This window comes from Sceloporus occidentalis, unplaced genomic scaffold (genome assembly GCF_023333645.1).
Source record: "Sceloporus occidentalis isolate IW3139 unplaced genomic scaffold, rSceOcc1.0.p SCAF_8, whole genome shotgun sequence".
Lineage (NCBI taxonomy): Eukaryota > Metazoa > Chordata > Lepidosauria > Squamata > Phrynosomatidae > Sceloporus > Sceloporus occidentalis.
Window position 1 is genome coordinate 38130110 of NW_028316988.1, and position 18128 is coordinate 38148237.

Consider the following 18128-nt stretch of genomic DNA (forward strand, 5'->3'; position numbering starts at 1 on the left):
TTAGTGTAACATTGGTAGCTAATGGTACTCATATCCGTGGGTTGGCAAACCCGCTCTGGGCTTTAGTTTGAATTTTAATTGTTGTTTTATTTGATACAATAAAGGAGAAAAGGAGTAATAAAAGAGGGAAAGAGCAATTAAGCAGAGCAGGGGAAAGGCATATTTTATAGTATGTTGCATGACATGGGTTTCATTCTTAATATAACAAATAAGAGGATGCCATTTGGCTAAATGCAGAGATAATCCTGTGATTAGTTCTGTGGGTTGTGAATTTGTTAAATGTTCGGCTTGGAACAGAGTCAAAATAGCTCAGGTGTTCAACCAGCGCTGGGGAAAAAATCAAAAATAAAATCAGCTATTATTATGCTAAAGCTACAATAAGTGTAGAGAAAACCAACTGTTGAAATTCCACTTTGGGTCCTCTTTTCTTCTCTTTTCTCTTTTCTTTTCTGTTTTCTTTTTTCTTTCTTTTTCTTTTTTAAAAACCATTATATTTTCTTTTGTTGGCCAGATAAGCATTCATCCTTACTTCTTCCAGGTGCAACTTGTCCAGTTCTGCAAATCACTGAAAGAGATATAGATGGCTGGGACCCCCATTCTGCTTGGGATATGCTTTTAGTTAATCACCGAACTGACTGCTTACTTTCTTGTATTCCTTATTTTAAAATGCCAGTATGTTTTTATCGGAAGGTTTTATCAGTATAGAAGAGGATTTCCAAATGGGAGGGTTCAGAATGTCCTTTGAAGAGCCTTACCTCATTTTAAGACAATTCTAAATCTTAAATTTGATAAGGTCAAGAGTTACTTGGGGGGTCAGCCTCCAAGTAAGGGTGAAACTAGATGCTTAGGGAATGCATATCCCCTAAAATTAATCTCCTTTTCCCTTGTTGTTGTTGCATACCTTCAACTCTGTTCCCACACTACAAAATTAATGCAGTTTGACACCACTTTAACTGACATGACCATCCTATGGAATCCTGGGATTTGTAGTTTGCTGCGGCAAGCTGACAGAGGTGGCTAAATATCTGACAAAACTATAAATTCCACAATTCCATAGCATTGAGCCATGGCAGTTAATGTGGTGTCAAACTGCATCAGTTCTACAGTGTAGATACAGCCTGAGTCATTTCTGATTTATGGTGATCCTAAGGCTATGGGTTTCTTGGCAAGATTTATACAGGGAGGGATGTCTTTGCCTTCTTCTGAGGCTGAGAGGGTGTGACTTTGTCATCACATTTATTATGCACAAATGTATTAGACATATATATATATATATATATATATATATATATATATATATATAATTGGTTTCTTAAGCACAGTACAACTATTTTAATACATTGGTTATACAACCAGCCTAATAATGCAGTCAACAGAACAACAGGAGCAATAAATTATTTAATAGTACTATTGGAAAACAATTCGCATTAGCCATCTTTAGAAGTGATTATTAATGTCAGATACAGAAACAGCAAATCTATAGCTGCTTAGTAAATTTGTCTTGAATCTTCATTCATAGGATCACATTGTATCACTCTGTTTGCCCACTCAGTCCATATTCCATATTTTGTCGCTGGCTGGCAATTTTGATAATGTTAATAGATTTGAGTGGTGGTGATGGTGCAGGTGATGGCGATAATTTCTGAAAAGCTGGGCGCAGGTTACAGTTGTGTGTTTTTCTTTTAAACCATCATTTGAATAATATAGTCAACTAGTAATCTAAAGCAAGCTAATATGACTGAAAAAGTCAGAAATTGACCCCTGTTTCTTATTTTACAGAGTTCTTCATAGACCTGGACTTAGTAATGGGTCCATTAACACAACACAGCAGTATGACCAATCTTGTCCGTTACGTTCGGCAAGGACTCCATTGGCTTCGCATTGAAGCGCATTTGTTGTAGTGACTGCTGTGCATCGCAACTCTATCCCGGTCCCTCCGCTGGAGCACAGGTGATCAGCGATGGAATGCTACCCTTTTCTGGAACTGTATTCATAGAGTTACTTTTATTGCCTTCCCCTTTCCCGTTTCAAACAAAACAAAAAGTATCCTGTCTCTTCAAAGTGAAACTTGCCATCATGGGAAAAGATGGCTCCAGAGCAGAGTATGTGTTCATACCGTTGAATCAGTTTGGATTCACTTCTTTGCCTTGTGTCTCCCAGATCCTGCCACTCTTGCCTTCCATACCATGCTTTATAGAACAGTAGACTCCCTGCATCGTTGCACTTTGAGGAAGATTTAGGTTAATGGGAGAATGTCTTAAATATCTGAGGACACATATGAAAGTCCCCCCCCGCCCTTGCACTGGGAACAATTATTCATAAGATCAATTCTTCCAACTCAAAATTGCCCTCTCATACAAATCATGCTGTTCCCAGCTTAACATTGGTTCTATGACATGACCAGAGGTCATTGCTACAATTTCAGAAATGTGGTCTCTTAAAAAGTAAAACATCAAACATCTTATGCAGTTGTAAACATCCCCAAAAATACCCACACACCCCTGTAGCATGAGATCACAAAACGCTTTGGGAGATTTTTATCTAGATCCTTAAACAGTGGTGTTCTGCCATTTTCTTGTTTGTTTTTAGTGGGTATAAATGTTTAATGCAACAGCACAATGCCATTCCAAAGCCCTTTCCAATTCTCTTTTAGTCAGTGCAGTCATATTTTGAATGGAAGTACATCTGCCTGACTATCCTTTAAGATTCTGCCAGATGCCATTGAGGGAACAGATTTCCACTGTAAATGTGTGGAGCATTTCTGACCAAACTTTCTACCAGTCTACATAGATGACAAAGTTCAACATGGGTGCATATGTTAATAGCAATGTAAACTCAACATAGTACATGCTGGCCTTTTGAGACAAGCATGAACCAATTACGGTATATCATTGCTTTTCTCTCATGCTGGTCTCTAAGGCTAGTCTGCAGGCCTGTTGTGAGTGCATCAGCATTGCCCAGCTCATAATATCCCTCACTACAATGATACACTTCCAATAAACAACCTGCCCCATGCCCACTCCAGCCTATTCAGCTGACTTATTGTGTTTGTAGGGCTGTGTCCACATGGAAGAAAAAGAAATGTTCCCACCCTGGCCTGTTTAGATGACATACGGGGCCAAAACATGGTTCCAATCCATGCTCCAGAGTGATTCTCCAGAATAAAAAGAGTCCTTGTTTACTCCGGAGAACCCCTTGAGCATTTGGATTGCATGCTGATGTGGGGACATGGAAAGGAGCATAGATGGGCAGAGAGATCAGGGAGCACCCTCCGTTAGGCAGTTTGCTGACCTCTCCCCTCCTGGCAATTCCAGTTCTTGCCACAGTATTGTCGCTTTCAAGTTCACATGGTTCCTCTGGCATATACTGCATTTTCAGAGGACTGAGGCCAAGATGGGAAGGGGAGTGTGCAGATGGTGCTACCAGTATCAGTCCATTGTGGGTGCTGGTTGTGTGGACAGCTCATCCACCGCACAGACCCAGAAGCCCTGCCGCTAAGCTGCGTTTTCCCATAAGTGTGGACATAGCCTCAATACATTGTTTTCCCTTAAAACACTTCCTGTTTTGTAGGTTGCGGTGTACTGAATACTCCTACCAACTACAGAATCTTATAAAGGAGTGCTTTAGGACACCGAAACCAGATATAGTTGTTCCTTCCAACATGCAAATCCCCATACCAGCGATTCAAAGGCAATACTGTAGCATGGAACATTGTTGTTGTTGTTGTTTTAAAAAAGTCAGCGGTTGTTACTTTTCCAAAGTAACTCGTTGCTTTCAAATATTTTACTTTGTATGTACTTTGCTATGAATATTATTGATGATATTTTAAGTGGACTGAAAAAATACAAAAATGGCCAAACCTACCCACCCCAGCCACCTCCATGACTTCATGGTACCTTACAGATAGTTGGTGACATGTCTCCTGACTGCTAGAACTTTGTGAAGTTACTTTCTAAAAGTAATTTGTTCCACCAAGCATTATAGTATCATGAATCAATTCTATTGGGATTACTCATTACAATACAGTTGGCACTCCATATCCATGGATTCAGCCATCCACGGCTTGACAATATTTTTAAAATATATAAATTCAAAAAAAAAAAAAAAAGGCCTTGATTTTGCCATTTTAAACATTTACTCAGTGATAAGAAAGTGATCCATCCCAAACAAAAGACAAAGTTAATTTGTCTGAATTGACCTGCCTGGTGACTTATTATCTTGTGAGGCCTCACAACACAGATGGATACGGGAAGGAGGATCCAGCTAGGTTGCTACAGGTTGAGTCTCCCATATCTGGAATTCCAAAATCCAAAATGTTATGAAGCCCAAAGCCTCTTTAATGGGTGGCTAAGATAGTGACACGTTTGCTTTTTGATGGTTCAAGTTACACAAACTTTGTGCCATGCACCAAAATATTTTTAAAATATTAACTAAAATTACCTTCAGGCTATGTGTTTATGCATCATAAACTAATTTTGTGGGTAGACTTGGGTCCAGTCCCCAAGATATCTCATTACGTATGTATATGCAAATACAGTGGGCCCTTGGTATCTGCTGGGGTATGGTTCCAGGACCCCCCCCCCCAATCCCCAATGGATACCAAAATCCATGGATGCTCAAGTCGCATTAAATACAGTGGCATACTGAAATGGTGTCCCTTATATAAAATGGCCAAATCAAGGGTTGCTTTTGGGAACTGATACAATTTTTAATTTTCAAGCCATAGTTGGTTGAATCTCTGGGATGAAGAAACTGTGGATATGGAGGAGCAAATGTACAGGTATTTCAAAATCCAAAAAAAAATCGAAAATCTGAGACACTTCTAGTCCCAAGCATTTTGGATAAGAGAGACTCAACTTATACTTAACTAGGAGGAAATGCTTCCCTAACATTCTGGGAAAGTCCCCCAGGTTTCATGGGCAGTAATATCTAGTGCCTTGGAAAAAGAAATATAGATCCCTGCTATAAACACTTGCCTGGGAGTATGTCCCATTGAACTCAGAGAGGAATATATACAATATGTTAGATTTTCTTGTTCGGCACAAGCAACAAGTACTTCATCTTCACCTTATTTGTTTTAATTCCCAAACTATAGGCTGCACATCCATATTTATTTATTTATTACAAATAGCACTGGCCCTCAAATAAAAATAGAGTTGTTATACTAATGAACAATGGATAAACTCTATAGCATTCCACTGCAGTATACTTGCAATATAACAGTTTCTCTGTAAATTTCACAGGGGGGTGGGACACAGGAAAAACACTGGTCCCATGGCAATGTAAATACCATTCTGCATCCCATTTCTCTGGAATAATCTTCCACTTGTATTAGATAACTAAGAGGAGAGTTAATTGTAGCTACATTCTCTTATATAATCTTATATCCTCTAATGCTTGGTAACTGGCATATCAAAGGATCACACTGCTAGGATTTGAAAGCAACCCTTGCATTTGTGTGATAAGGATGTTTTTAAATAATTGATCCCAGATCCTGTTTTAAAGGTAAATGTCTTCTTACATTTTTTTAAAAAGAGAGCTATATTGATGTCTGTTGGTAATAGGTGTTTGTTTTTTAAAGAAAAATCCATATCCAAGAGCATTTTGTTCCACAGCGTTGTAGACCTGTAGCCAAAAATGAGAATAGTATTGTGTAACATTAGACAGGTCTTCTCTGAAAATTGTTGCCCAACACCAGCATCCCAACCCAGTTATTGGCTTTTTGTTCACAGAGGTAGACTTTCAGAGGGATTCCCATGGGATAGGATTCCCTTCAGCTGTCTGCTCAGGTTATAGTGGATGGATAGAGGAGCTGTGTGCTTCTGGTCCTCATTCAAAGATATCTCTTTTCACCTCCCTTCTCCTATCACCTTTTTCCCATTTAGGAGGATGAACTGATAGGAAACCCCTTGCCAGTGGTCCTGCATTGGCTTCTTACTACGCAAAGGAATGTTGTAGCACCTTTGAGACTGAGTGGAAAATGTTGTAGCATAAGCTTTTCTAGACTTGGACTACCTGAGGAAGTAGATGAAAGCATATGCTACAACATTTTTCGCTCAACTCCAGCTCTTCTGCACTGGAAAAATAAAGCAGTTTGACCCCACTTTAACTGTTATGGCTCCATCTTGTGGAATCCTGGGATTTGCAGTTTGGTGAGGTATTCAGTCTGGTCTGTCAAAGAGCTCTGGTGCCTCACCAAACTACAGATCCCAGGATTCTGTAGGATAGAGTCATGGCACTCAGTATGGTGTCAAACCACTTTATTTCTGCAGTGTGGATACACCCTTAGTCTCAAAGGTGCTACAATATCTCTTTGCATACTCATATTCCAGACTAACATAGCTATGCCTCTGAATTGCCTACTTAGTTATGTAATAGTAACTAAGTAAAGTCTCCAGGGCCAACCCCACCCTTCCAGGCTCACATTAAATAATAGCCAGCAGCCTCATTGAGTAACAGAAGTCTGTTTAGGTTAAGATCATAGTACAGGAAGATGGCTTTTCCAAATCCCCTCTCACCAATGAGCAAGGCTGTGACAAGGAAAGGAGACAGAAGTCCTGCTTCTGATTGTCATAGCCTTATTCATTGGTAGGATGAGGCTGGAAACTTCATCCTACAGTGCCCTGATTTCTAGCTGAACAGACCTCTGTTGCTCAATATGGCTGCTGGCTCTTAAGGTAGGTTTGGAGGGACATTTATGCTCATGGCATCTATGATTATGAATACATAGTACTACCAAACACAGAGTAATTACAGGTTCCTAACTCTACATTGCGAATCTGTAGCTACAGTATAGGGTGCCAGGCAATATCTTTTTCCTGTTGATTATCTGGATTCTGCTGTGGATCTCTGGATCAGGACCAGGTTGTCCCACTAACTAGCCAGCATATCTTTGTCTGTTCCCTTTGGAATTCAGTTGCCTTGACATGGTGTTGGAGATTCAGGTGGTTGCAAGAACAATTTGTATCTACAAAAGAGATCATTATTTTCTGACCAGACAGTCTTTGTCATTGTTGTTGCTCTTGTTATCTCTAACGTGATTTGAAAGGTTCAAAGAAACCAGAGTGCTCCAGCCTTTTTATTAGACCTTGGCCAGTTGACTTTGATTGGCTTACTGGGTCCAATTAAGAACATTGTTCGTCCTTGTTAGTTTAATGCAAGTAGGAACCCTACAACACCATGTGCTTGACAAAGGATATTTACAACTTGAAATACAATCATAAGAGAAGACATTTTTCAAAGGGTTATCTGTAACCACACAGTGAGATGGGGTGTTGGTTTTCTTCCTTGCAATGTGTAGTAAATCCAAACTCAGCCAGTTTTCACAAATCTGTTTCTTACAAAGGAGATAAAGAAGACTATACATAGCACAGAGTACTCACATATTACACAGAATATATGTAGGTTGTATGTGAGATCAGTGCTTTTTCGGGAATAGATGTGAAACAAAGGTTGTACTTTACTTCCAGACAATATTTTTATCCACAGCTCTAAACGGATGTTAAAAATAACCACAGTTTAGGGCACAGAAGTTAAACTGTGTTTAATTGAAAACAGCACTGGAAACTTCTGAGGTCCTTTACAACCACAACAGTGGAAGGAAAGAACGGCTAGGGAGCTCGTGGGACCAAGAGTTTTTTGTGTGATGCTAAAGAAGAATTTGGGAAAGTTTTTGAACTAGCGATCAACTTTATTACAATCCTAGAACAGTCATAAAAGGACAAAAGCAGAACATAGTGGAAAATAAAATGTAAACCCTGCTAGTTTGAAATAAGCAGATACAGGAAAAGCAATAAAGACAAAATGAGGGATATTGATTGATTGGTCATTTTTGAACTATAACTCCCAGCATTTCACAGCCAGTGGGGTCACTAGCCATGGTGACAAAAGGACTCTGGAGAGTTGTAGTTCACAAAAGTAACTGTTCCAATCAAGCACTATGCTAACTCACAGTCCAGTGCTATATCCAAACTAGGCTGTTATCTTCATGCGCAGGTGGAAAAAGGCATTATTTATTAAATGTCTATAGGGTAGGATGCTGTTCAAAAGTCCAAGGGCAGGGACCATTAGTAAAAGAGAATGTTAGCAACCTTGAAAGCCAGCCTTACTCCAGTGAAAGTTTCCATTCACCTTTCCGCAAATCTCATTGGGAATATTGACTAAGGTTACGACTTTGAATTATTGTCCCGTTAAACCAAGTGGATTTCACCCCCACGTCTTTTCCTCTGAGTGAATGGCACTTTCTGTCAATTGTCAAAGTGTAAATCAGTCACAGTATGCAGCCCTTACTCTGGTTCTTTGCCGATATATCCCTCGGGGAGAAAAACAGCCCAGAAGGACAGAGTTTTTCTTGCCCATCTTATCTCAGTGGAGATGAAACCCCCAAAGGTTTATCCATGTGCAAAATGTTTATCTTTCTAGTCCATTTCATTAAAATTTGGGATGTCTAATAAGGAAATAATTGTTGCTGGGGGTAAAAAAAAACCATGACAAATTACATTGTAATGTAATATTGTGGCCAATATTCTGCTTAGCAGTTGAATAGCATAGCATACATCAGATGTGGGCATAGGGAGGCCTGTGGGCTGAATACAGCCCCTGGAACCTAGTTTTGTGGGTCCAGGGCCCTTGAAGAACCTTATCAAAACTTCCTTCCCACCACACAATTAAAATTGGTGTGATAGGCTGAAAAATAATCAGGGTGCAATGCAACCTATTTGCTGCACATTTTGCACCTCTGGTATAGACTAACTGGAAGTTAAGGACAGGGATTTGATCCTCTCTCATTGGTGCAAACAACCCTGATCTTACTACATTTACTTGAGAAGTAAATGGCATTTAAGTGGAGACTTACGTCTAAGTAAGCAACCTCAGATTTCATTTTCATCATTCCAGAAGTTGAATTCACTCAGTACGACTTGAAGTGCTATATAATCTCTCTGGGGTTGAAGCACACTGCCAAGTGGAATGGTAACACAACAAACCCCAATTTTAATTTCCAGGCTCAGCTTCTTGGTTGGGGCTCCGAATGTCACAGAACAAATCAAATAGCCATTTAAAAAAAAAAGATTTTCAGAAACTATCTTTTCAGAAGTCACGTCTTCCCTAAAATTAACTGTTGCCATTCATTTCTCTTTGATTTAAACCCATTGACTTCTTGACCTGTGGACTTGTTCTGGGTGAAATGGCTCAAGCCCCCTGTTAATGCATCAGAGAGTTCCCTGTGATCACTGCAAATGAGAACCACAGCGAAATCCTTGTCTGTGCACTCAGCTTTTGCTTAGTTGGGCTGGAATGGCTAAAAGAATCCGTGCCCTTTTATCACCTTGTTTTTAGCCATCCGCCAGCTCTGGTAATGCAGTTGCATTGGACTGGAAAGTGGCAAAAATTAATTCCAATCTGTCATAAAAAGCTGTCCATCTGCAAAAGAGAGGGAGGAAAAAAACATAGCTCTTGTAAGGAAAGATGGTCAAGCTGAAGGTTGTATTTTCAAAGCCCAAGTGTGTGTTTAAAAAAAAAAAAAACCTTTGGAATAATCAAAGGCATGGAGTCTGTTCTTCCGTATTTCTTCTTCCAGTATGGCTAGAGGTTCTAACACAATTTCTCCATCAAATGTTGATATAGTTGCTGTGCTGTGGCACTTCAGGTGTGGTAGAAGATGAATGTGATGGTAGGGTTAAATATTTCCTTGTGTTGTGGTGTGGTGAGGGAAAACTAAGTTAGAAACCTTCCTGACATTGCTTTTGCTACCTGAAGGAAGGTTTTATCCTTGGCTGGTCTGGCATTAGGCAGAGAGCTGAAGGACACCACTACCTCCTTCTCCCTCTATAGATGTGATAGAAAAGGCTAACCTGATCAATATAAAGTGAGATTCTAATGCCAGTTGGGTTGGTTTTGTACATGCAATTGAGGGCAACAGTTGTTCTTTGTCTCTGGCAGCAAAATATGGTGGAACACAGTGCTTTGAGTTCCTACCCAAATTCCAGAGTCGTATAGTCCAGAATCAGCTTCACCGTGCAATGAACTATTGATGTCAAGAGCTGATGTTGACTTAGTATAGTCCGGTCTTGTTCATGTCACCCTGTTCATCCATTCATTTAGGTTCAGATAAAGGTGTGCGTCAGAGCATACATCTCTACTAGTCTTACAAAATACCTCTAGACCTGAATTTCCTTGTTTGTCATAAGTAGAGCACAAGTCCCATTTAAATTTATATTATTATATGGTGAATCGACACACAGGTAACCCCCATTGGTTAAAATGATGGTTACCCATGTGTTGATTCACCATATAATAATAGATTGAATAAGGCAACTCTAAACAGGCCTGCCTTACCTGTTGTCCCCATGGCATCCCCAAGCAAAGGCTTCATAAACACATGGATGCCAGGATTCAGACCAGTAGGTGCTGCGTCAACTCTGCTAGTTTGAAATATACAGACAAAGGAAAAGCAATTAAGGCCAAAGTGATGGATATTTCCTCTTTTGAGCAGTTCTGTTTTGTTTCTCTAGAGGTGTTCGGAATTTGTCTGGCTCAGTGCAAGACTTTTGCACCTGTTTCCCTTGACTGCCAAAAGTAGGCTCAAATTTTGGATGCGAGTTTGGTTTTGGTTTTTGCTTTTCTGTTTTGTGTTTAGATGTAGAACCCCAACCATCTGGATCAATTGTATAGTCCACATTCTGGTTACTGGAAAGAAAGTAGACACAATGACCTCCTGGTCCAACAACCAACCAAAGTCATATTAACTTTCGCATTTAATTCCCTAACCACTGCAATTGGACAATATTTGACCCTGAGGAGAACCCCTTCGGCCCCTTTTCCTTGTTTCACTTGCATTCCACCCAAAATGGCCCTTTTTGTGTGTGGGGAAACTGTCAGTTCCATCATTTCTGGAATTCCACAAAGTGTCTTTGTTTGGAACAAGCATGTTATTCCTGTAAAGTTTTGAGCATAAGTTAAGACGTTTTTTGTACAGATCAAGGTACAGTAACTGTTAACATGTCCAGCAATTACTGAAATGTTGTATAGTTCTGAATTTTCTTTTTATTTCTTTTTATGTAAAGAAAAAAAACAATATGTATCCTGCTTGTTTTCTTTGTATTTCTAATGTGTTTGCACAATTACGCAGTTATGTTTACATTTTCTTTTCTCTTATTTTTTTTAAAAAAGTAATACTTCCTGTACAAACATTTTCAATGTTGTTCGTTGTTTTTAAACACAATTGTCTCTGTATAAAATAATATTGGTCGAACTGGTACATTTGTGTCTCTCATAGAGGGATTAATTATACTGCCAGCGCATTGAATTATTTAAAAAAAAAGGGAAATAAAATTTTTATGAAAATGTGATTTGTTTCGTGGTTCTCAGTGTGTCCTACACTTGGGGTGTATCAGCATTGCAGGGATAAAGCCATTTGAGCCCACTTTAACGGCCATAACACAATGCTATGGAATTCCGGGACTTGCAGTTTTGTGAGATATTTAGCCTTCCCTAGCAGAGGTCTTTGGTGCCCCACTAAACTACAGATCCCAGAATTCCACGGTGTAGATGCAGCCTTGAAGCAATGCAGAGCAAAGGCAAAGGTTGACAGGTGAGAGGCTTCTTAGTCCCAAATGTGAAAGTTCCTTTTTGTCGCTGCTTCTCCCTTGCCAAGGCTGCTCTAACTCTTCATCGCCTCATGATCCTAAAGGCACTATACCATGTCAGCTGCCATATCTGTATCTGTCTGTTTCTGTATATACAGCCTGCCCTCTATATCCATGGATTCAAGCATCCGTGGCTTGGAAATATTTTAAAAATATTTAAATTCCAAAAACCTTGATTTTACCCTTTTATATAAGGGACACCATTTCACTTCACCGTTCTATTTAATAGGACTTGAGCATCCACAGATTTTGGTATCCATAGAGGGCCCTGGAACCAAACTACAGCCGACACCAAAGGCCCATGTATTTCTTTTTCTCTATCTTTTTTGTTTTCGTTATGTGCCTTCAATCAACTCTGAAATAGGCAACTTTATCATAGTGTTTTCTTGGCATTGTATTCAGAGGATTTTGCAGTTGCTTTCTTCCTCTGAAGATGAGAAAATATGCCTTGCCCAAAAATCACCCAGTGGGTTTCAGTGGCAGAGCATGAACTTGCACCCTGGTCTCCCTGGTCCTAGTTCAGCACTCAAACCACTATACAATGCTGGCTATGTGTGCATAGATAGGGAAGATAAATCTCAGGGAGGGTTTTATTTGCAGAGCAAAATGAAACATTGCATTTCCCCCCAGTTCCAACACCTAGCCATTACTCTAATTGTAGCATAGCCGGATCTTATGCCATTGCTGTCCACACGGATTTGACCCTCCCTCAGCATCTGCAATGGAGACAAGGCTTTGTCCCCGCTTGCATTGGCACGGCCGCCCTCTCTGCCTGTCAAGCAAGAACTCAGCCAAAAAAAAAAAGGCTCTTAGTGAGCTTCAACCCATTAATTTTACAGTAATCACCCCATGTGTTCTCGATGGGCTGACAGGGAATTATCTGCAAAGGGAAGTTCCTTGCCAACAAATGTTAGAAAAGCTGGATGGGTTTCACCAGGGATGCAAATCAGTCGAATTTAAGGATGGAAAGCAGGCTTCCAGGCCTCCAGATGAGCTGAGTGCCTGTTGTGAAGGCATCCAAAGGGGAGGCCTTTGCCAGTTGCACCTGCTCTTTTTTAACACCCAACAGCAAGGAAGAACCCAGATCCCATTTTAATGATCATTCTTGTCTTTTAAATCCATCCAGATCTGCTTTGCACCAGCATATATATGGGATTGTGCGCTGTATCACTGATTCTCCAGTCCTGCAACTCTGAAGATGGAAAGCTGATACTCTGGTACTTGAGCCAGCACCACTGGGCTGTCTGTCCAGCGATTGCTGGGTCTTGTTGGCTCTGACGTTGCATTTGGCAGAAAAGACCCCACCTCCAATTCTGCTATGTGATAACTTTCAACTAGAGAGAATAGGCACTGAATGGGGGTCCATGTGCATTCATTCAAGGTGAGGCCTGCCCTGTATAGATTATCAGTGTGCTATGGTCTTGTCTCTTTGTGAATTCCTGGGCAAGGATGCAATCTCAGATCAGTAATGGTTGGCAGGCTGGCTGTTGAACTTTACTCATTCAGGCTCCATGCAGGTGCTGGTAACACAATATCAAGCATGGTTCTTTACACAGCTCCTTGGCACTGGCCTCAATGCAAGCCCACAGCAGTTTCTGCCATACCCTCCAACTGTCCCAATTTGGCAAGGACAGTCCCACTTCATCCTCTGTCATCCTTTTTTGGCTACTTTTTTTTAACAAACATTTTTTTTTTTTTGCATTTAATTTTTTTTAACTTTTTTAAACTCTTATAAGTAAATAACTATATACAAAACATATCACAATGATAAAGCCAAATAAAAAAATTCATTCCACAACTTTGAACTGTGTTGCGGGTCTACTCCTTGGGTTCTGTTTTAAAATGTTCAAGTTTCTCTCTCTTCCTCCTTTGTCCTGGGCATACGACAATAGCTGCAAACTCATTTGCAAAAATGGCTTGCCCTCATTGAATTCGGGAGGAATGTTGAGGAAGGAAGATAACCTTACTCTTTCAAATAAGCTCAGGTGGAAGCAAATGACTGCAAATTCTCCTAGCTTGTGTGCTCTGCATCATTAATTAGTTTTGTCATTCTGAGCACATGCTGATGTTGCTTGGTCACATATGTCCTGGTTTTTATGTGTGGGTTGTTGGAGGGTGTGGGATTCAGGCCATGGTGTTCTGTTCCCAGTGCGATAAAATGAGACAATTGCCCAGTAAAAATACTCCCAACTTCAGGGCCAGTCCTACCATTAAACATAGTGAGGCAGCCACCTTGAGCAGCACATTTGGATGGGTCATTATATTGCTATTGACTTTATTCATTTTTTGTTGTTATCTGCCCTCAAGTCAACCTCAACTCATGGTGACCCAGTGGATGAGACACCCCCAAGAATCCCTATCTTCCTCTTCTTTGCTTACCATATATACTCGACTATAAGTCAATCTCACATATAAGCTGATGACAGGTTTGAGGGCCAAAATGATGGATTTTGATATGACCTATGGATAATTCTAGAGTAAGATTTAGGGTTATCGAACAAAGGATCTAAAGAATGAAGCAAGGGGGGGGGGAATCAAAGACCTTACAAAATTGCAGGAGATATAACTGTTTGTGTTCACACTGAAGGAGGGATGGATGAGGGAATAGAGGAAGGTTAGTGCTTCCAGGACAGATTATATTCTTGTGTTTCACCATGAGATGGTTTCTATTTTTATGAGAGCTAAGTCCAGTACTTACGTTGACCCTTGAATATGTCAACTCAGATTTTTTGGGTCAATCATTTCTTGGCAAGTTTCTTCAGAGGGGAGTTGCCACTGCCATCCTCTGAGGCTGAGAGAGCATGACTTGCCCAAGGTCATCCAGTGAGTTTATGTGGCAGTGATGGGATTTGAACTCTGGACTCTGGAGACCAACACTCAAACCACCTCAGTCTGTGCCAGCCCTAGACTGAAGAATATCTAATCCCATATGAATATCCCTAAAACAAAAGGACATCTGGACACCAATGATAATAACACTTGTGGACATTCAAACACAGAGAGAATACCATGGATGAATATTCTTTTTTTCTCAAATCAGAGAGAAAATGAGTGCAATGATTTATCCTTGCATACAAGGGTGAAATAGTTAAAGGTTTGCTTCCCTAAAAGAGTCAGTGTCAATCATTAAATGAGTTTTGTTTTCCCCAAATAAAAGGGGATCATTTATTTGTTAATCAATACCAAAATGAAATCCTACCCACATTTATTTGGAAGAAGGTCTCCCTGTGTTCCACGGTGCACATACCCCAATAAATGCGTGTTTGAGATTACAGCCTCAGAAAGCTGAGCAGATTTGAACAGGCACGTCATAAATGCAACAGTAACAATCTCTTGAACATTACATGCAGAGAGCAGGGGGAGAAGGAAAAGAAAGAAGAAAGGCCTTTCTAGAGCAGTTCCTGCTACAGAGAGGAGGAGGAGAGAAGTAGCTGGGCGGCCATTTTGAGTGGTGACTGTTTGAATTTTTTTTTAAACTCTAGGAAGAGTGTGCTTGTCGCTGAGGGGGTGGAGCTTCAGTGAGTCACATCTGTGAGTCACTAAGGGGTGGAGTTAGCAGACTAGCTCTATATCACTCCTTTTTCATCCAAGGAGAACTACAGCAGAGGCGGAGTTGATTGCGCTCACTGACAGAAATTGGCAAAACATCAGCGGCTTAAATGTCAGTGTTTTCCGGAGGATTTTTTTTTAGGAGGAAGCCCACAGTCCTGTTCCAGTAATTTCTTAAGACTTTTCAATATGGACACTGACGGAACCACTGCAGTCACCTGCAACACTTGTGGGATGTCTGCCTTCTTGCCTACAAATGTGGAGAACTTCACATGCACCAAGTGCAAGTTGGTAGCACTCTTGGAGAAGAAAGTACAGCAGCTGGAGTCCAGAGTAGCTGCACTTCAGTATATTAAGGAGCAAGAGCATTTCCTGGACAGAACAGAACTAACAATCTTGGACTAGTACCACACAGAGGAAGTTGCTGGGGCAGAGGAGGTCACTTCACATACACAGGAGGCAGACAGCTGGAGGAATGTCACACAGAGAAGTAGGCCAAGAAGGGATTGTTCTGGGAGCTTGCAGCTAGAGAATCGATTCAAAGCTCTTTTCCCTTATCAAGGAGGATGAAGAAGAGCAGCATGGACAGACTTCAGGGACAGAGCGGGGGAGCCTGAGAGTCCCATCCAAGGGAACAGTCGCTGCTAAGCCTCGGAGGAGGCATGTGGTCGTAGTGGAGGACTCCTTGCTGAGGGGTACAGAAGCAGTGATATGTAAGCCTGACAGGATGTCTCGGGAGGTGTGTTGTCTCCCCAGGGCAAAGATCCACGATATGACAGAGAGGCTGACAAGACTGGTCAAGCCTACTGACCAATATCCCTTCTTTTTGGTCCATGTGGGAACCAATGATACCACAAGACACAGCCTTCAGAACATCAAAAGGGATTATGAGGCGCTTGGTAGTAAGCTGAAAGAAATGGATGCACAAGTTGTCATCTCATCTCTTCTGCCAGTTGAAGGGCACGGTCCAGGAAGGGAGAGGAAAATAGCAGATGTGAACAACTGGCTCCGCAGATGGTGCCACTGAGAACGATTTGGATTCTTCCATCATGGGCTGCAGTTCCATGAAGAGGGACTTCTTGCAATGGACAGGTTGAATCTCACGCCAGTTGGACGAAACGTTTTTGCCAACAGTCTCAAGAATTTGATCAGAAGGGCTTTAAACTGAGTTTCGTGGGGGAGGGAGACAATATTAAGGAAGGCAAAAGGGATGGAGAAAACAGTCAAACTGATATACAGGAAACAAGACAACTAGTGCAAGGACCCAACAGTGGGAGGCAAAAAAACTTGCACAGGCAGCAAGTAAAGGGGACCCATGGTCTGCAATGTCTCTACACTAATGCACAGAGCATGGGAAATAAGCAACATGAACTCGAACTCCTAGAACAACAAAGCAAATAAGATATAACAGGCATCACTAAAACCTAGTGGGATGAGTCTCATAATTGGAATGTGGAAATAGAGGGGTATAACCTTTTAAAGAGAAATAGGCCAAACAGGTAGGAGGAGGAACGGCCTTATACATCAGGGACATTTACACCAGTGAAGAGATCAGGGACATCAGTACTGGCAGCCAGGTGGATAGTGTCTGGATAAAAATTAAAGGGGAGGAAAACAACAAGGATGTTGTGGTGGGAGTCTACTACAGACCCCCGAGTCAGACGGAGGAATTAGATGACGCCTTTCTAGAACAGATGACCACACACTCAGAAAGGAGAGATGTAGTAGTGATGGGCGACTTCAACTATCCTGATATTTGGATATTTGGATCAACTCAGCCAAATTCTCCAGGTCTAGCAATTTCCTCACTTTCCTCGAAGACAATTTCATTGTCCAAAAGGTGGAAGAGGCAACAAGGGGGTCAGCTATTTTAGATCTCATCCTAACCAACAAGGATGGCTTGGTTAATGGGCTGCAAGTGGTGGGATCATTAGGTGGAAGTGACCATGTTCTCCTGGAGTTTGTTATACAGTGGAAAGGAGAAGCCAGGCATAGTCAGACACGCATCCTAGACTTTAGGAGAGCAGATTTCAGTAAACTTAGAGAAGTATTGAGGATGTTCCCATGGTCAGAAATACTAAAAGAGAAGGGAGTTCAGGACGGATGGGAGTTTCTCAAAAGGGAGATACTGAAGGCACAATTTCAAACAGTTCCAGTGAGGAAAAAAAAGGGAGGTGTCTCAAGAAACCAGGATGGATGACTAAGGAACTTTCAACTGAGCTAAGTTTTAAACGGAATATGTATAAGAAATGGAAAAATGGGGAAATCACCAAAGAGGAATTCGAACAAATAGCAAACACATGTAGGGGTAAAGTCAGAAAAGCTAAAGTGCAGAATGAATTCAGGCTTGCTAGAGAGGTTAAGAACAACAAAAAGGGCTTTTTTGGATATTTCCGCAGCGAAAGGAAGAAGAAGGAAACGGTTGGGCCACTGCATGGAGAAGATGGCAAAATGCTAACAGGAGATAGAGAAAAGGCAGAATTACTCAACACCTTCTTTGCCTCAGTCTTCTCAGAAAAGGAAAAGGGTGCTCAACCTGAGGATAATGGAGCAGAAGACAAAATAGGGGAATTTCAGCACAGAATAAGTAAAGAGATAGTAGAGGAATACCTTGTCAGTATAAATGAATTTAAGTCTCCAGGACCAGATGAACTCCATCCAAGGGTATTAAAATAACTGGCAAATGTAATATCGGAGCCATGGGCAATAATCTTTGAGAACTCCTGGAGAACAGGAGAAGTCCCAGCAGACTGGAGGAGGGCAAACGTTGTCCCCATCTTCAAAAAGGGGAAAAAAGAGGATCCCAACAATTATCGTCCAGTTAGTCTGACATCAGTTCTAGGAAAGATTCTGGAGCAGATCATTAAACAGAGAGTCTGTGAACATCTAGAAGGCAATGCCATAATCACAAAAAGTCAACATGGGTTTCAGAGA

The 18128-nt window shown here is 41.0% G+C and overlaps 1 protein-coding gene across 5 annotated transcripts in view; it reads left to right on the forward strand.

The window, feature by feature from the left end:
- AFF2 (ALF transcription elongation factor 2) overlaps window positions 1-12848 on the forward strand; it is a 400785-nt gene extending 387937 nt beyond the window's left edge. For 4 of the 5 annotated variants that reach the window (XM_089536317.1, XM_089536319.1, XM_089536321.1 and 1 more), the window contains one exon: window positions 1780-8298. In XM_089536317.1, the coding sequence (XP_089392443.1) occupies window positions 1780-1901 (122 nt within the window). In that variant the 3' untranslated portion in view covers window positions 1902-8298. Of the gene's footprint in view, window positions 1-1779; window positions 8299-12771 lie in introns of those variants that run through there. The other variant, XM_089536318.1, reaches the window with a different exon arrangement.
- The last annotated feature ends 5280 nt before the right edge of the window (window positions 12849-18128 follow it).